The sequence below is a fragment of the Hirsutella rhossiliensis genome (assembly GCF_020360975.1).
Source record: "Hirsutella rhossiliensis strain HR02 chromosome Unknown scaffold00018, whole genome shotgun sequence".
NCBI classification, from domain to species: domain Eukaryota; kingdom Fungi; phylum Ascomycota; class Sordariomycetes; order Hypocreales; family Ophiocordycipitaceae; genus Hirsutella; species Hirsutella rhossiliensis.
This window is the reverse complement of record NW_025408684.1, coordinates 425,934-439,088: the sequence shown is the minus strand read 5'-3', so window position 1 is coordinate 439,088 and position 13,155 is coordinate 425,934. Positions and strand designations below refer to the sequence as shown.

The 13,155-nt window shown below is 60.6% G+C and overlaps 3 protein-coding genes across 3 annotated transcripts; 1 reads left to right on the top strand and 2 right to left on the bottom strand.

The window, feature by feature from the left end:
* Window positions 1-2,168: 2,168 nt before the first annotated feature.
* On the bottom strand, window positions 2,169-4,717 carry HRG_10931 (transferrin receptor-like domain-containing protein; the record flags this gene model as incomplete). The annotated part of the gene is made up of 4 exons (XM_044869401.1): window positions 2,169-2,281; window positions 2,403-3,524; window positions 3,579-3,754; window positions 3,825-4,717. 4 exons carry the CDS (start codon window positions 4,715-4,717, stop codon window positions 2,169-2,171), a joined length of 2,304 nt encoding a protein of 767 aa, XP_044715352.1.
* Window positions 4,718-6,090: 1,373 nt separating this feature from the next.
* HRG_10930 (major facilitator superfamily domain-containing protein) lies at window positions 6,091-8,096 on the top strand (the record flags this gene model as incomplete). The annotated part of the gene is made up of 5 exons (XM_044869400.1): window positions 6,091-6,154; window positions 6,298-6,606; window positions 6,666-6,928; window positions 7,005-7,482; window positions 7,537-8,096. 5 exons carry the CDS (start codon window positions 6,091-6,093, stop codon window positions 8,094-8,096), a joined length of 1,674 nt encoding a protein of 557 aa, XP_044715351.1.
* Window positions 8,097-8,763: 667 nt separating this feature from the next.
* HRG_10929 (sprT-like family domain-containing protein) lies at window positions 8,764-10,173 on the bottom strand (the record flags this gene model as incomplete). The annotated part of the gene is made up of 1 exon (XM_044869399.1): window positions 8,764-10,173. The coding sequence occupies one exon, from the start codon at window positions 10,171-10,173 to the stop codon at window positions 8,764-8,766; it is 1,410 nt and encodes a 469-aa protein (XP_044715350.1).
* Window positions 10,174-13,155: the final 2,982 nt, after the last annotated feature.

The following is a 13,155-nucleotide window of genomic DNA, read 5'->3' as shown; positions in this document are numbered from 1 at the left end:
AGGTCTCGTCAAGGCCTCCCCCTTGCCATATCACTGCTTAGTGCAAATGACACAGGAATGAAGGCTTCCCTTTCTCTGTTTAGGTGCCCTGGGGCATTGAATAGGGGACGTGAGCTGGGCCAGGATGGTGAGTCCTCTGCCCATCCATTAGCACTTGCTTTCGACTAACACATGCCCCAGGTCAGGAATTCGGCATCGGTACACAGCCATCGACGACCGTCACGACACGACACGCCGTCGTTGCCCATCATGATCCTCGCTCGGTTCCTCCCCCTCTCTTTGCCCTTTCGCATCTATGAATGCACAACCCAGACGAATGAACGACCTCAGTCGCCTTTGAGGAGCCGCTTCTGCCTCAGAGCGTTTGTTTCATCATCGGCAAGGCTATGAGTACGATCTAAGCCAATGCGGCGATGAAGAGACCCTTGTGCGTGAGGGAGATTTAGCCCACTCAGCTCTTCGAGGCTGACCTCTTTTTTTGGAACCTTTTGGGAACTATTCTCGGCCTCGGAACGTTTTCCTTCCATCATCGGCTTGAGGTCAGCTCCGTCTGGCGGTTGACTCGAGGTGAGGACCCCAATGATTAAAACTCGAGTACGATCTGAGCCAATGCGGCAATGAAGAGATCCTTGCGTATGAGGGAGATTAGCCCGCTCAGCCCTTGAGGCTGACCTCATTTTTTGGAACCCTTTAGGAACCATTTCGACCTCAGAGTAATGGCTCTCATCACCGGCTTGAGGTCAGCTCCGTCTGGCGTTTGAGTCGAGGTGAGGACCCCAATGATTTAAACAGGTCTCGATCTGAGCCAATGCGGCAATGAAGAGAAGAACATGTATGAGGGAGATTAGCCCGCTCAGCCCTTGGCTGACCTCATTTTTTGGAACCCTTTAGGAACCATTTCGACCTCAGAGTAATGGCTCTCATCACCGGCTTGAGGTCAGCTCCGTCTGGCGTTTGAGTCGAGGTGAGGACCCCAATGATTTAAACAGGTCTCGATCTGAGCCAATGCGGCAATGAAGAGAAGAACATGTATGAGGGAGATTAGCCGCTCAGCCCTTGGCTGACCTCATTTTTTGGAACCCTTTAGGAACCATTTCGACCTCAGAGTAATGGCTCTCATCACCGGCTTGAGGTCAGCTCCGTCTGGCGTTTGAGTCGAGGTGAGGACCCCAATGATTTAAATAGGTCTCGGTCTGAGCCAATGCGGCAATGAAGAGAAGCACATATATGAGGGAGATTAGCCCACTCAGCCCTTGAGGCTGACCTCATTTTTTGGAACCCTTTAGGAACTGTTTTGACCTCAGAGTGGTGGCCCTCATCATCGGCTTGGTAGGTTACGACTTTCGTCTGAGCCGACGTGGCGGTGAAGACTGGACAATGTATGAGGGGGTTGGCCCTCTTAGCCAAAAGGCCGACGCCGCTTGTTCATCGGGGATTTTTTCTGCCTTGGAGGGGAGGTGATTTCAGGGTGAGCGCCGGCTTTCACCCTCGGCTTCGGGTATTGTTACGACTTGGGGCAGGCGAGCGTGGGCTCGGCATGATGATAGAGAGTGAGTAGCTGAAGGCGGTGGAAGAGGGGCACTTTCACTTTGTGCTTTTGGTATCGTGTATTCGCTTTGCTTCTGGGTGAAGGGGACGGATAAAGTCGATGGGCGTCGTCGTTCGAGGGAAGGGGTTCATCGGCGGGGCGAGGGGATAGATGGGATGGCAGAAGATGTAGAAGGAGACAGGACGAAAAGAACCATGCCTGTGCCAGAGGAGAATTTATACTCATTCACCTGGACTCATGGCACGTGCTGGCTGGCTGGGTTTGGCGGCGCAAAGAGCCCGAGGCGCAGAGGCTCAAAGTTTGCATCCCCAGGCTAGGTTTGCGCCTCCAAACCCTTTACGCTCAACAAAGCCTTCTTTGCCTCGTTATTGACATGCCTTTGTGATGAGAAAGTGGGCCGAAGCTTGACTGAATGTGGCTGCAAGTCGCGTGACAGTCCATCTCTGGCTTGTTTTATGATATTGACTCTTGATTTGGTATGCGAGAGATGCCTTGCCATTCCATGCCTGGCCATGCGACATGCAGCCAAACTTGACCGTCGGGGACACGCTGCCTCCTTCGCGTCTTCCCCTCGACCCCGGTCCATCAGACGTGTCCAACTCACCTGTCCTCGATGACCCTATTGTATCCCACGAGTAGCCCGGGCCACGCATCGGTCAATGATGCCGGCCCACTTGAGGCCGTTGGTGTAGTCCTTGGCCGCGATGCTCTCCATCAGGCCCGGGTACACGTCTACAGTCGATGTTTCGTCAGCGTTTGCCAGCACCATGCATGGCACAAAGTGGCTGCTCAAAGAATAAAGGGGCCAAAAAGATGGGAAAGGGGGAGAGCAGGGCAAGAAAATCAAACGCACCTCCCGAATAGCCCGTCCACAGACCGGGCGCGAACACGACGTGCTTATACCAGCTTCGGTTGTCGAGCCCGCCCTCGAAGAGAAAGTGGCGCTCCATGTGCTTGAACTGCGTGTTGACGTTGGCAATGGTGATCCACAGCTTGATCTTGGCAATGATGTTCCACCAGGGAAGGCCGTCCTCGAGCTTGCGGTTCGCCCAGGCGGCGCGCCCGTCGAGCTCGCTGGCCTTGACGCGCAGCCCGGCGAGGGACTCGCGCAGGGTCTTGAGGCTCTCTTCAAAGGCGTCGGCGCTGCCCTTGACTTCGCTGGACGAGCGCGCCCGGGAGTCAGACTCCTTGCCGGGGTGGAGCTTATCTTGGACCATGTCGAGGTAGCTGTCCAAGGCACGGGCGTACTCGGTGGCGTTAAAGGGAATGACGATTGTGTTGCTGAGCTCGGCGACGAGCATTCCGAGCACCTTGGCCATGGCCACGTGGTACTTGAAGCCAGGATCGCCGTACTCCTCCATCCAGTGGAAGCTGTCGTAGTTGCTGTGGTAGTGGTAGACGGGGTCGGCGCGCCCGGGCTTGAAGCTCATGTCGATGCAGGGAACGCCGGCATAGTCCTGGAACGCGGTGAAGTCGCTGCCGCTGCCCATGGTTCTGATTCTGCCGTCCCACACGTCTCCGACGGTCTGGCCCGGCGTCGTCTGGTTGGGAGACGGGACCAGGTTTGTGGCGTCTCGGAGGACTTGGTGAAGCAGCGGCGCCGCAGCGGTCTTGAAGACGGGCCCGGCGGCGCCGACGTCGACGTTGATGTAGGCGACGTTGGCCTCGGAGAGCCAGGGGATGTACTCTTCGACCCATTCGGTGCTGCCAATGAGGCCGTACTCCTCGCCGTCCCAGCTGGCAAAGACAATGGTGCGCAGTGGCTTCCAGCCAGCCTCGAGGGCCTTGCCGACGCCTCGAATAACTTCGTTGAGGATGGCCGAGCCGCTGTTTGGGTCGGCGGCTCCGCCAGCAATCCACGCATCTCGATGATTGCCGACAACAATGACCTCGTTTGGAATGGTGCCGTTGACGACGCCAATGACGTCCCACAGGGGAGTCGTCGTGTAGCTCTGCTCGTTGGTCAGATTGAGGACTACGGTTTCGGGCGACGGGCCGATGCTGTAATCAACGCCCTTGTACCCAAGACCGAGATTCCTTGACCAGCTCGCGCCCAGCTCAGCCGCCTGGAGTCCGTGGCCATTGAGAGCTTTGAGGATAGGGATGGCGTCGGCATAGGAGATGGGGATGGAGGGAATGGGGGGCGTCGAATCATGCGGCGGTGCACGAGGAGCGCCCGGCTTGGAAGGATAGCCAGGGGTGGTTCTGCCGCGGATTTGGTCAGCAATAAACAATCACCATGCAGGCATGGCTAGCTGCAGCTCGGGGACCTCACGGATCACCGGGGCGCACGCTAAGGTATTGAACGCTCCCACGCTGCACGCTGCTTGGATTCCGGGCGGGGCCCTTGGGGTAGTAGTCATATCCGCCCTCGTCGGTCATGTCGCCATCCTCGCCGGGGTCGCTGTAGATGAGAACGGCCACCATGCCCATTTCGTGGGCGCGCTTGACCTTGAGGCCGCGAAAAACACGACCATACCGGGCAACGGCAATCTTGCCCTTGAGGTCGACGCCGGCGCTAACCAGGTCTTCAAAGTCGCTATAGGTGCCGTAATTCACGTAGACAAAGGGGGCCGTGGCATTTCCGCTGGCCGAGTAGCCGTGGAAAGTGGGGATGGCGGTGTCGAGAGCCGTGGTCGGATCCTCTTCCAAGACGTCTTCCGCCAGGGAAGCCTCAAAGGCAAGGTCCCAGGAATCGGACTTGTCAGACTGCTTGAGCAAGGAAAGGCTGTGGTCGACGGGATAGTTGATGTAGACGTCGTAGGGGACGATGCTAGACTGGATGCCCCAGCCCTGCCACTTATTCATGGTCCACTCGGCCTGCGAATAGTTCTTGCCAGCCAGGTGCGGGCCCGAGGTGTAGTAGCGACTCCATTCCTTTGCGTGCTCTGCCGAGGGAGTGGCAAGCAGGATGTCGCGGAGCCTTTCGTGGCTGACTTTGTTGCCGCCGCGTCCCGAGAGGGAATAGCGGCTATGGGGCGCGTGATGATGGTGATGAGGCCAGATGAAGAAGACGTGGGTGAGGAAGGAAACGAAGCCGCAGATGAGCAGCGAGGCGCAGGCGATGGTGCAGAAGCGGCGGCGGGTGTTGTGCGGATAGCGGTTCCGGTGAGGGCCGACACGGACGGTCTGGAGGAGGGGCGTCCTTTCGGAGCGGCGGCTCATCATGGCTCGTATCGATGGCCCGGAGTCGACGGAGCGAAGAGCCTTGAAGCTCCAGAGGAAAAAGCGGTGTTTATTGAAAGAGGGTGATGAAAGGCAGGAGACGAGGGAGCAAAGGGAGCAACAGGGTTGAGGTTACGTCGAGTCGTCCATCATGTGACACGGAGGCGAGTGGGCCCGCTTCTACCCGTCTGCCCCATGCCGCTGCCGTATTGCCGTCAAGGTACCCCTCCACTCCCGGGTACCTCTCCGGGCGGCGTCTTGCTTCACCCGACGGCGGGTAGCGACTCAGTTCGGGATACATGTGTGCTCCCACTCACACACCTACAGCACAGGTACTGGTACAGGTACTGCGCATCAGTACTTACACACACTCGCCCGCCGAGATTGAGCGAGAGCGAACAGAGGGCTCGGCTGGAGAAGCTGCGCAATGCGGGCAGATGCCTCGGATTTGGCAGCTGCATCTCCCTCCGCCACCCTGAAGCCCGTGGAATGATGGATCCAGCATCACGCCCGCATACAAGGGACAAGGATCCGCAGACCGGGAGGCCGATGACGGTGCTGCTGGCCAAGGCATGCTATGTACTGTACGCGGCAAAGCCCGGCACGGTGACCGGCTCCGTGTCGTCCGGGGTTGGCCCGGGGCCAGGACCGAAAGCCCCCACATCCAGATGTCGGTAATCGGAGGCCCGTGTGCCGTTGAACACTTCCGTCGCATGATCAGGTGGAGCGGGTCCTCGGCACCTGTCGACTCGCAGCCCAGACGCGGATCCTTGCCCCCCCGAGCCGCATCTCTCGACCACGACTCGCGCTGAACTCGGACAGTGCTCACAACGGCTGTAGCGGCAACGGCCCAGTACATAGTACATGAGGCCCATTGCACCGCCCGGCCTATTCCCAGCGCCCCGTGGTACAGGGCTACAGGCCAAGAACCGGCTGCTACAGGGCAAGACATCTCTGGAGTCATGCGGTACGGCGCTAAAATAGGCCGCCATCCATCATTGGCTCGGCGGCCCTGCAGCGCATCGCCTTTGCCGACATCCGCTGTACTAACCAGCATTGGGCGGTTTCTCTGATCTCTTATTAGGTGGTGATGGGCCGAAGTACGGAGCAAGAAGAACCCCCCCCCCTTTCCTTCCATTCTCGCCCCCCCCCCTTCGCTACAAGTGTAATCATCGTCAAGGGCTTCTTTTCCAACCGCATCCTCCTCCTCCCGCGTCCCCCTCCTCCCGCGTCCCCAATTGCCCGTCTGCGTCCAGCCGCCGTCCGACGCGACTCCCGGCCCTCCGACTCCCCGGAGTGGCGCGAGTATCCGGCTCGCCACCTCCTCCTCCGTCTTCTTCTTCTTTTCCTCCCCGGGATCAGCGACCGCGTCCACCATGACTGAGGCCGCGCAGTCACGGCCACGGCCCAAGCTGCCCGTCCAGCAGCTCGCCATCCTCGGTAAGACCAATGCCGTGCACGTCGCCCGGGTTACAGGCCGACCACCTCGGCTGAGAGGGCCTCGGACCTCTGTGCTGCCCACTGTGCTGCCCACTCCGTCTCCCCCCAGCACGGCGACAACTGCTGACGAACCCGCCCAACAGTCGTTGCCAGGCTCGCCGAGCCCCTGGCCTACACCTCCATCTACCCCTACCTGCCCGAGATGATTCGCGACTTTGGCGTCCCCCAGGAAGAAGTCGCCAAGTGGGCCGGCATGACGACGGCCATCTTCGCCGTCTCCCAGGGCCTCGCCGCCCTGCCCTGGGGCCGCGCCTCGGACCGCTACGGCAGGAAGCCTATTCTCCTGTGTGGCCTCATGAGCACCATGGTCTGCTTCCTCGTCTGGGGCGTCTCCACCAGCCTTCCCATGGCCATGGCCGCCCGCGCCATCCAGGGTGCCGGCAACGGAAACGGTGACTTCTTACTCTCTTTTCTTCTTCCGCACGGCGGCGGCTGACGATGAACCTTGCAGTCGCCATCATCAGAACCATTGTCGCCGAGATCGTCCCCGAAAAGGAGCTGCGCCCCCGCGCCTTTTCCATCATGCCCCTCGTCTGGTCCCTCGGCGCCGTCCTCGGCCCGGCCTTCGGCGGCTTCCTCGCACAGCCCGCCCGCCAGTATCCTGACCTGTTTGGCCACATCGACTTCTTCAAGCGCTTTCCCTACGCCCTGCCCAACCTCGTCGCCACCGTCTTCTTCCTTACCTCGGCCACCACCGCCTTTCTCTTCCTCAAGGTACGTGCCTGCCGCCTGAATGCCTTGCAACCCCTCCCGTTCGTCCGAGCCTAACCGGAGGGGGGGAGATGACCAGGAATCGCTGCCGGCCAAGCGTGATCAGCGGGACTGGGGCCTTGTGCTCGGCAGTCGCCTCACCCGCGCCGTGCGCCGGAAGCCGCCCCGCCCCCACCTCGGCCCGGGATCCTGCGCCGACGACGAGGCCACCACGCCGGACCAGTCCCCCAAGAAGCCGGCGCCTCCGAGCACGTCGCCCAACATGAGAGAGGCGCTCACGCGCCAGACGGTCATCAACCTCGGCACCTACACGATATTGTCGCTGCACTCGGTCGCCTTTGACCAGAACATGACCGTCTTCCTCAACTACCCCGTCATGGAGCACACTCCCGAAAACACCCGGCTCCCCTTCTACTTCAACGGCGGATTCGGGTTGGAGTCTAGCAAGATCGGATCCATCTTCGCCATCTACGGCATCACCTGCGGCGTCATCCAATTTCTCCTCTATCCGTCCTTGGTCAAGCGCTTCGGCGTTTTGCGGTGCTGGCACGTCTGCTGTGCGTCCCCCCTCTCCCTTCTCATCCAAGCATGCCTAGCTGACGTCGAGATAGCCGTTGTCATCCCCTTCGTCTACATGATCACGCCTTACACCTCCCTCTTCCCTACCGAGGGCACCCGCCTCGCCGCCGTCATCATTGTCCTCATGATCAAGGGCTTCGTCACCATCGTTGCATTTCCCTGCATCACCATCCTCCTTACAAACTCGTGCGCCTCGACGCACGTCCTCGGCACTGTCAACGGCCTCGGCACCTCGTTTAGCGGCTTCGCCCGCGCCATCGGCCCGGCCTCGACCGGCCTCGCCTTCTCCTGGGGCGCCAGGCATGGCTACATGGTTTCGGCCTACTTCTTCCTCGCCCTCGCCTCCGCCGCCGGCGCCGTCCCCGGCTTCTTCATCCGCGACGGCGACGGCCCCACCATCTCGGCCGACCCGTGCCCCGACGACGCCGCCGCCGCCGAATCCTTGCGCTACGGCAGCAGTGACGGCGTCTTGCCTAGCGCACCCGCCGTCCCGGACGTCTCGGACGACGAGGCCGACGCCGCTGCCCCCTTGCTGAGCAGAAGGAATAAGCAGGGCGTGTCCTACAACGCAACCGATATTCAACCAAAGTAGCGAGTCGCCGCGCCTGCGGTGACGGAAGAAGGGGGGTGGACATGGGCTGGGGTTCGGCATCTGCATCGACAAAACTAGCGAGGCGTGTCAAGGACATTGCTTCTGCGGTGCTCAGGGGGGTACAAACACGAACAGCATCCAACGGCGTTTTGGAGACTTGCATTGCTTCACTCTGTCGGGTACACGTTTTGGTCGTTCTATAGAGGGCACCTTGATTTGAATACGAGACACGAAACTAAACCGCCTTGGCTTCCAAGGCCGACGTCACCGAGGCTAAACCACCTGTCCTTGCATGCCTATACGCGAGTCGACGCTTGAAATTGTATGACCACGCCCAAGCTCCCCCGTCTTACGGAGTCTCTGGCACTGGTGCTGCATTGGCAGATGGTGTCCAACAAGTGGCTTTTCTATGAAGCCATGCATTGTTTACTATCTATTCCCTGTCCTCTTCCGTAACGCCCGTTTCCTAAGCCCGCATCCAACACACAATGCTGCCCTATCATTCCAGCCAGCTGTTGAACCTCCCCAAGGCCACACACGCTTCCTCATACAAAGCTGAACAGACGACACATCTGGGGAGTTGAGGAAGACGGGGGGGGAGTGCCAAGAGGTGGGATGCAAAATAAGCGCCGCCGCCAGGAGCGCTCCGTTGGACTGCTGATTCCATTCAGTAAACGTATGGTGAGCCCGATGCGTGCGGGCTGCGAGCCCCAAAGTCTTCTCGCTCGTACCACTGCCACCCGCCGGAAAAGACGCCGCCGGCGCTGTGCGAGGGGGATGGCGGCACCACGGCACGATGATGGTGGTGCTGGCCCCTGTGGTGAGCGTGTGGCCACTCCTGTGGCTCCGTGACCATGACATTGTTGTCGTCGAGGCCATTGCAATGATTGATGTGAGTGCTGGCGCCGTTTCCCTCGTCTGAAAGAGGAGTAGGAGGGAAAGGGAAGGCATTGTGAGACGGAAGAAAGACGTCGTCTCCCCGAAATCGTTCCAGGTTGGCCTCCATGTCGCTTAACCTCAGGTACTCCTTGCCAGCCCACTCGTCAATGACAGCTGCGATCTGGCGAAAGCCGTCGGTGTGCCCGCCGTCGTGGCTCGCCTTGAGGCCGCACGTGACGAACATGAAGCTGTGGATCATCTCGTGCAAAAAGGTTGAGATGAGCAAGCGTCGGTTGTACTTGGTGTCGCGCAGGATGGGCGTCGACAGCACAATGAGCGTCTCCCAGCCGCCAAGGCGAGTGCAACGCCGCAGGGCCGTCGTGCCGACAATGTGGCTCTCGTACTGGCCGCAGGCCGGGTGGCTCCAATCCCAAGCGACGCGGCGGGCCAGGCGGCTGGCGAAGAAGAGTTCGTTGGCGGCCGAGAAGATGCTGCCCAAGGCATCATTGTCGAGAGGAAAGTCGGCGCCGCGCGACTTTGGGGTAATGAGGGCACGGAGGATGCGCTCGGGCTGCGAGTCGGGGAAACGTCGTCGAAAAGAGGCCAGATGGGTGCGGACGAGGCGGGCGGCCGCCAAGTCGGAGAGGACAAGGCCGGTGGCGATGTCGTCGTCGTCGTCGACGACGAGGGCGGACAGGGCGTTGTGGGGCGAGGGCGCCGACGAGATGGAGAGGCCCGACTCGGTGCGCTCCATGGGAAAGCAAGGTGGCGCCGAGGCGGAGCCGTGGCCGTGGCCGAAGCCGGGGGGAGCATGATTGTGGCTGGCGGGGCCGGGGCTGGGGACAGGGGAGGCGATGGCGGCAGCAGGGGGCTCGGGAGAGGGAGACGGCGACGAGCAGATGGGAGTTTGGCCCTCGCGGATGACAAGGAAGGCTAGGTCTCGGATGGGGACCGAGTCGCGGCGATGGAGGTAACCGGAGTCGGCTCCGACACCGGGGGGGAGACCGGCCCACGGCGCCATCCTGGCCCTCTTCTGCATGTCGTAGTCGTAAGAGGCACGCTCGTCTTCGGCCTGGCCATGAGCACCGCCGCCCATCTTCCGCTTGCCGTTGCCAAAACACGGCATCGCCCGTGAGCTGTCATTGTCGCCTGGCACATGGAGCGAGTTGCCACCGCCTCCGAGCACCCAAAAGGCCATTGACCATGCTCGAGCCCAGAGACAGCCGGCGAGCGAATTTCTTTTTTTTCCCGTTGGGATTAAAGTCGAGGGATCGGTGCCGCTGCCCGTCGGCTCGTGAGATCAACGAGGCAAACAACGGACAGACGAGAATGGGGTTGCCGGTTGGCCCGGGGGAGGGGAGGGGAGGCGGGGGAGGCGGCGTGTGTACGAGTGCAAATACAACCGTGACGGAGACAAGGCCAGAGGTTAAAAGTAAACGAGTGAGCGAGGGAGAAAACGAGCGTGCGGCAGGCGGGTGGACGGCTGGTTTAAGCTGTCGAGGCGGCCAAGATGCAAGGCCAGCGCAACGCAGGAACGGCGAGAGAAGCAAGCCACGTTCAACGGACGTGCGCGCCTGACGGGCCGAGAACAGCCAGCTGGAGAGAGGAGGGAGAGAAGGATTCGGGCGGGGTGAGTGGGAGAGGGGAAAAGGAGGATCGAAAACGAGGTATGCAGAGAGAAAGAAAGAAAAATCAAGAGTGACGAGACATGGAGAACGAAGCGAAGAGGAGGAAGGCCCAGGACGAGTGACCCCTTCCGCAACGGGCCTAAGTGAACTGCCAGATCATCGTGGGCGACTTGGGGGGTGGATGCATGAAAGCCATGTCTGTATCCGTACAGGCCCGACAGACAAGCTACCTAAGGGGGGTACTAGACAGGAGTATTGGGTACCTTTGCTACCGGTAGAGCCCCCTTGCGCAGACAAGTACAGTATCTACTTGGGTAGGTACCTAAGTAGGTACCTAGGTAGATAGGTTGCGAGCCCAAGTGCCCTGAGCAGAGGACAAACCGGTTCCGCAACAACATTCTGGACGATGAAAAATTGCATCCCAAGACACATCTTTTGGTCCATCCTCTGCCGCACAGCCATTCAATCCTCGACGGCTTTTGTCTTTGTCCTCATCCTCGACTTGTTCACCTCGACGAATCCGTCACCAAGCAAACAAGGACACACGGCCATGTACGGATACATACGGTTACTCGCCAGCACCGTGGACGGGGGTGCGAGCATGGATGGATGCGTTCCAGCCGCCCTCACTCCTGCGCTGGCCTGCCCAGAGCCTCTTCGGCAATCTCTGCTTCCACTCTGTCGGAAGGGGGCGACCCTGCTGCCGCCTCGGTAGCGACCAGCTGTTGGTGGATGCATCAAAAGTCTTCTCCCCTCCTCCAGCCACATCATGCCAGGTCACGCACGATACGAAGCGCCGTCGACGCATCAACAAGTCGACGTCGATAGCCCGCCCTTGGCTCGCTCCGGGGACGAGGCAAGACGCGCGAGGCGAGCAGCGGCTTGGTTTGGCTCTGGCGGTTCCCTCGTTCGCCTCGCCTCGCCAGCGCACTCCGGTGCAGCATGTACATAAGACGGCCTGCCGGCCATGTCTCCCCACCATGTCCTTGCTGTCTCGTCGACTGGACGAACCTAGCGGTGTGCGTGGCCGCAGGTCAGCATGGATGGACGGAGCTGCACGTCAAGCTTGCCGCCTCATCCTCGCCCTCGAGCTTTGACCTTGCCTGCTTCCAGCAAAACACCCCCTGACGACTCCATACGGCAGCGGCGGCGCCAGCGTTAACAGTAGACGACGCATGAATGTGCGTGCGCGGCATCTTCATGGGAGTGTCCAGGGCCGACTGTCCCGTCGGTTTCGCTCGCCGTCGCGCTTACATGCACTCTATTCGTCAGGCGTACGCTGACGCCGCCTGCTCAGCAGCATTGCCATCAGCATCAGCGTGCCTGCGCCGAGCCGCTTCCCTTGCGCCGCGCTCCGCTGGGGCCGGGCGGAAATAGACAGGCATTATTACTGGCGAGCGGCACGCGGTCTACCCCCGCCAACTGCCGAGCCGTTGCGAGAATCTGGACTCATTGGCACATGGCCCAGGTATGTGCAAGGGCATGGGCATGGGCACGGGCCCTGGCTTGGTCTGGGGGAGCAAGATGGACGGCAAAGTATGTAAGGAGGGGAGGTGGTGTGTATGGGAAAGGGGAAGAAGAGCGAGCGCTCGTCAAGGATAGTCGCGCCAGTCGCGGCTGTCTGTCGCCCCTCTGGCCTGATTTGTCGAGCGGTCCCGGGCGAGGACGGCACGGGGCTTATGACACCTTGGTTGATGTCGTGGGCGTGGGCGTGGGCGTGGGCATGCGAGGCTTGTCCTTTGTATGTACGGACAAAGTAAGCTGAACGGGTTGATGCCGTGTCTCCCGACAGCCTGGACACGGCAAAGAGAGCGTGGCGTCTCTCATTGCCGTGCTTGTCTCTTGCTTTCTCTCTCTCCAATTGAGCGTCGACTTGCCCTTCTGGCTTTGGCTGTCGAGGAGGGCTGCTGCAGAGTCGACAGTCATTGGGTCTCGATACGACTGCCCCATCGCCATCCCTGGCCTGTCATGTTCCATCTCCCCATGATGAGCCTCACGTTTACCCTGCGATCTGTACTGTACATGCTCGGCCGTTGCATGCAGCTTGCTTGTCTGTGGCTCACAGATGCACCGACCAACTAACCATGTCCAGCCCCTGCGTCTCGTCCCTTGCCGTCCTCGTTGCCGCCCTCTTCCTCCCTCCCTCGACGACGACCTCCTGGGAGGCCCTCATCCATCGTCCACCCAGGATCAAGTCCAAGACCGTCTCGCTCGTCTTCGTCCCGTCGTCCCCCGCCTTTCCGAGGCCTTGGGTGGATCCTTGAAGGCCTCTTGCTTCGGCCACCACTCATCTGGAATTTGCTTCACGGAATAGGGCCACAATCTTGGTGCCGACTGTGCAGCACGATGCAAATGCGCCTTGTGGCTTTCAAACTCACCAGCCGCGGTCCCGCCGCTGCGTCTCCCACTCGTCGCCTCGCCCTGCACTCCAGGCCGGTCATCCACCCACGGCATGTGCATGTGCCCTGGATTAGTCCCCGTGCTGCCAGTTCATGCCGGTCCCCTCGTCCTCGACACGTAACGCGCCTAAAGCCTCACAATGCGGGTGGGAC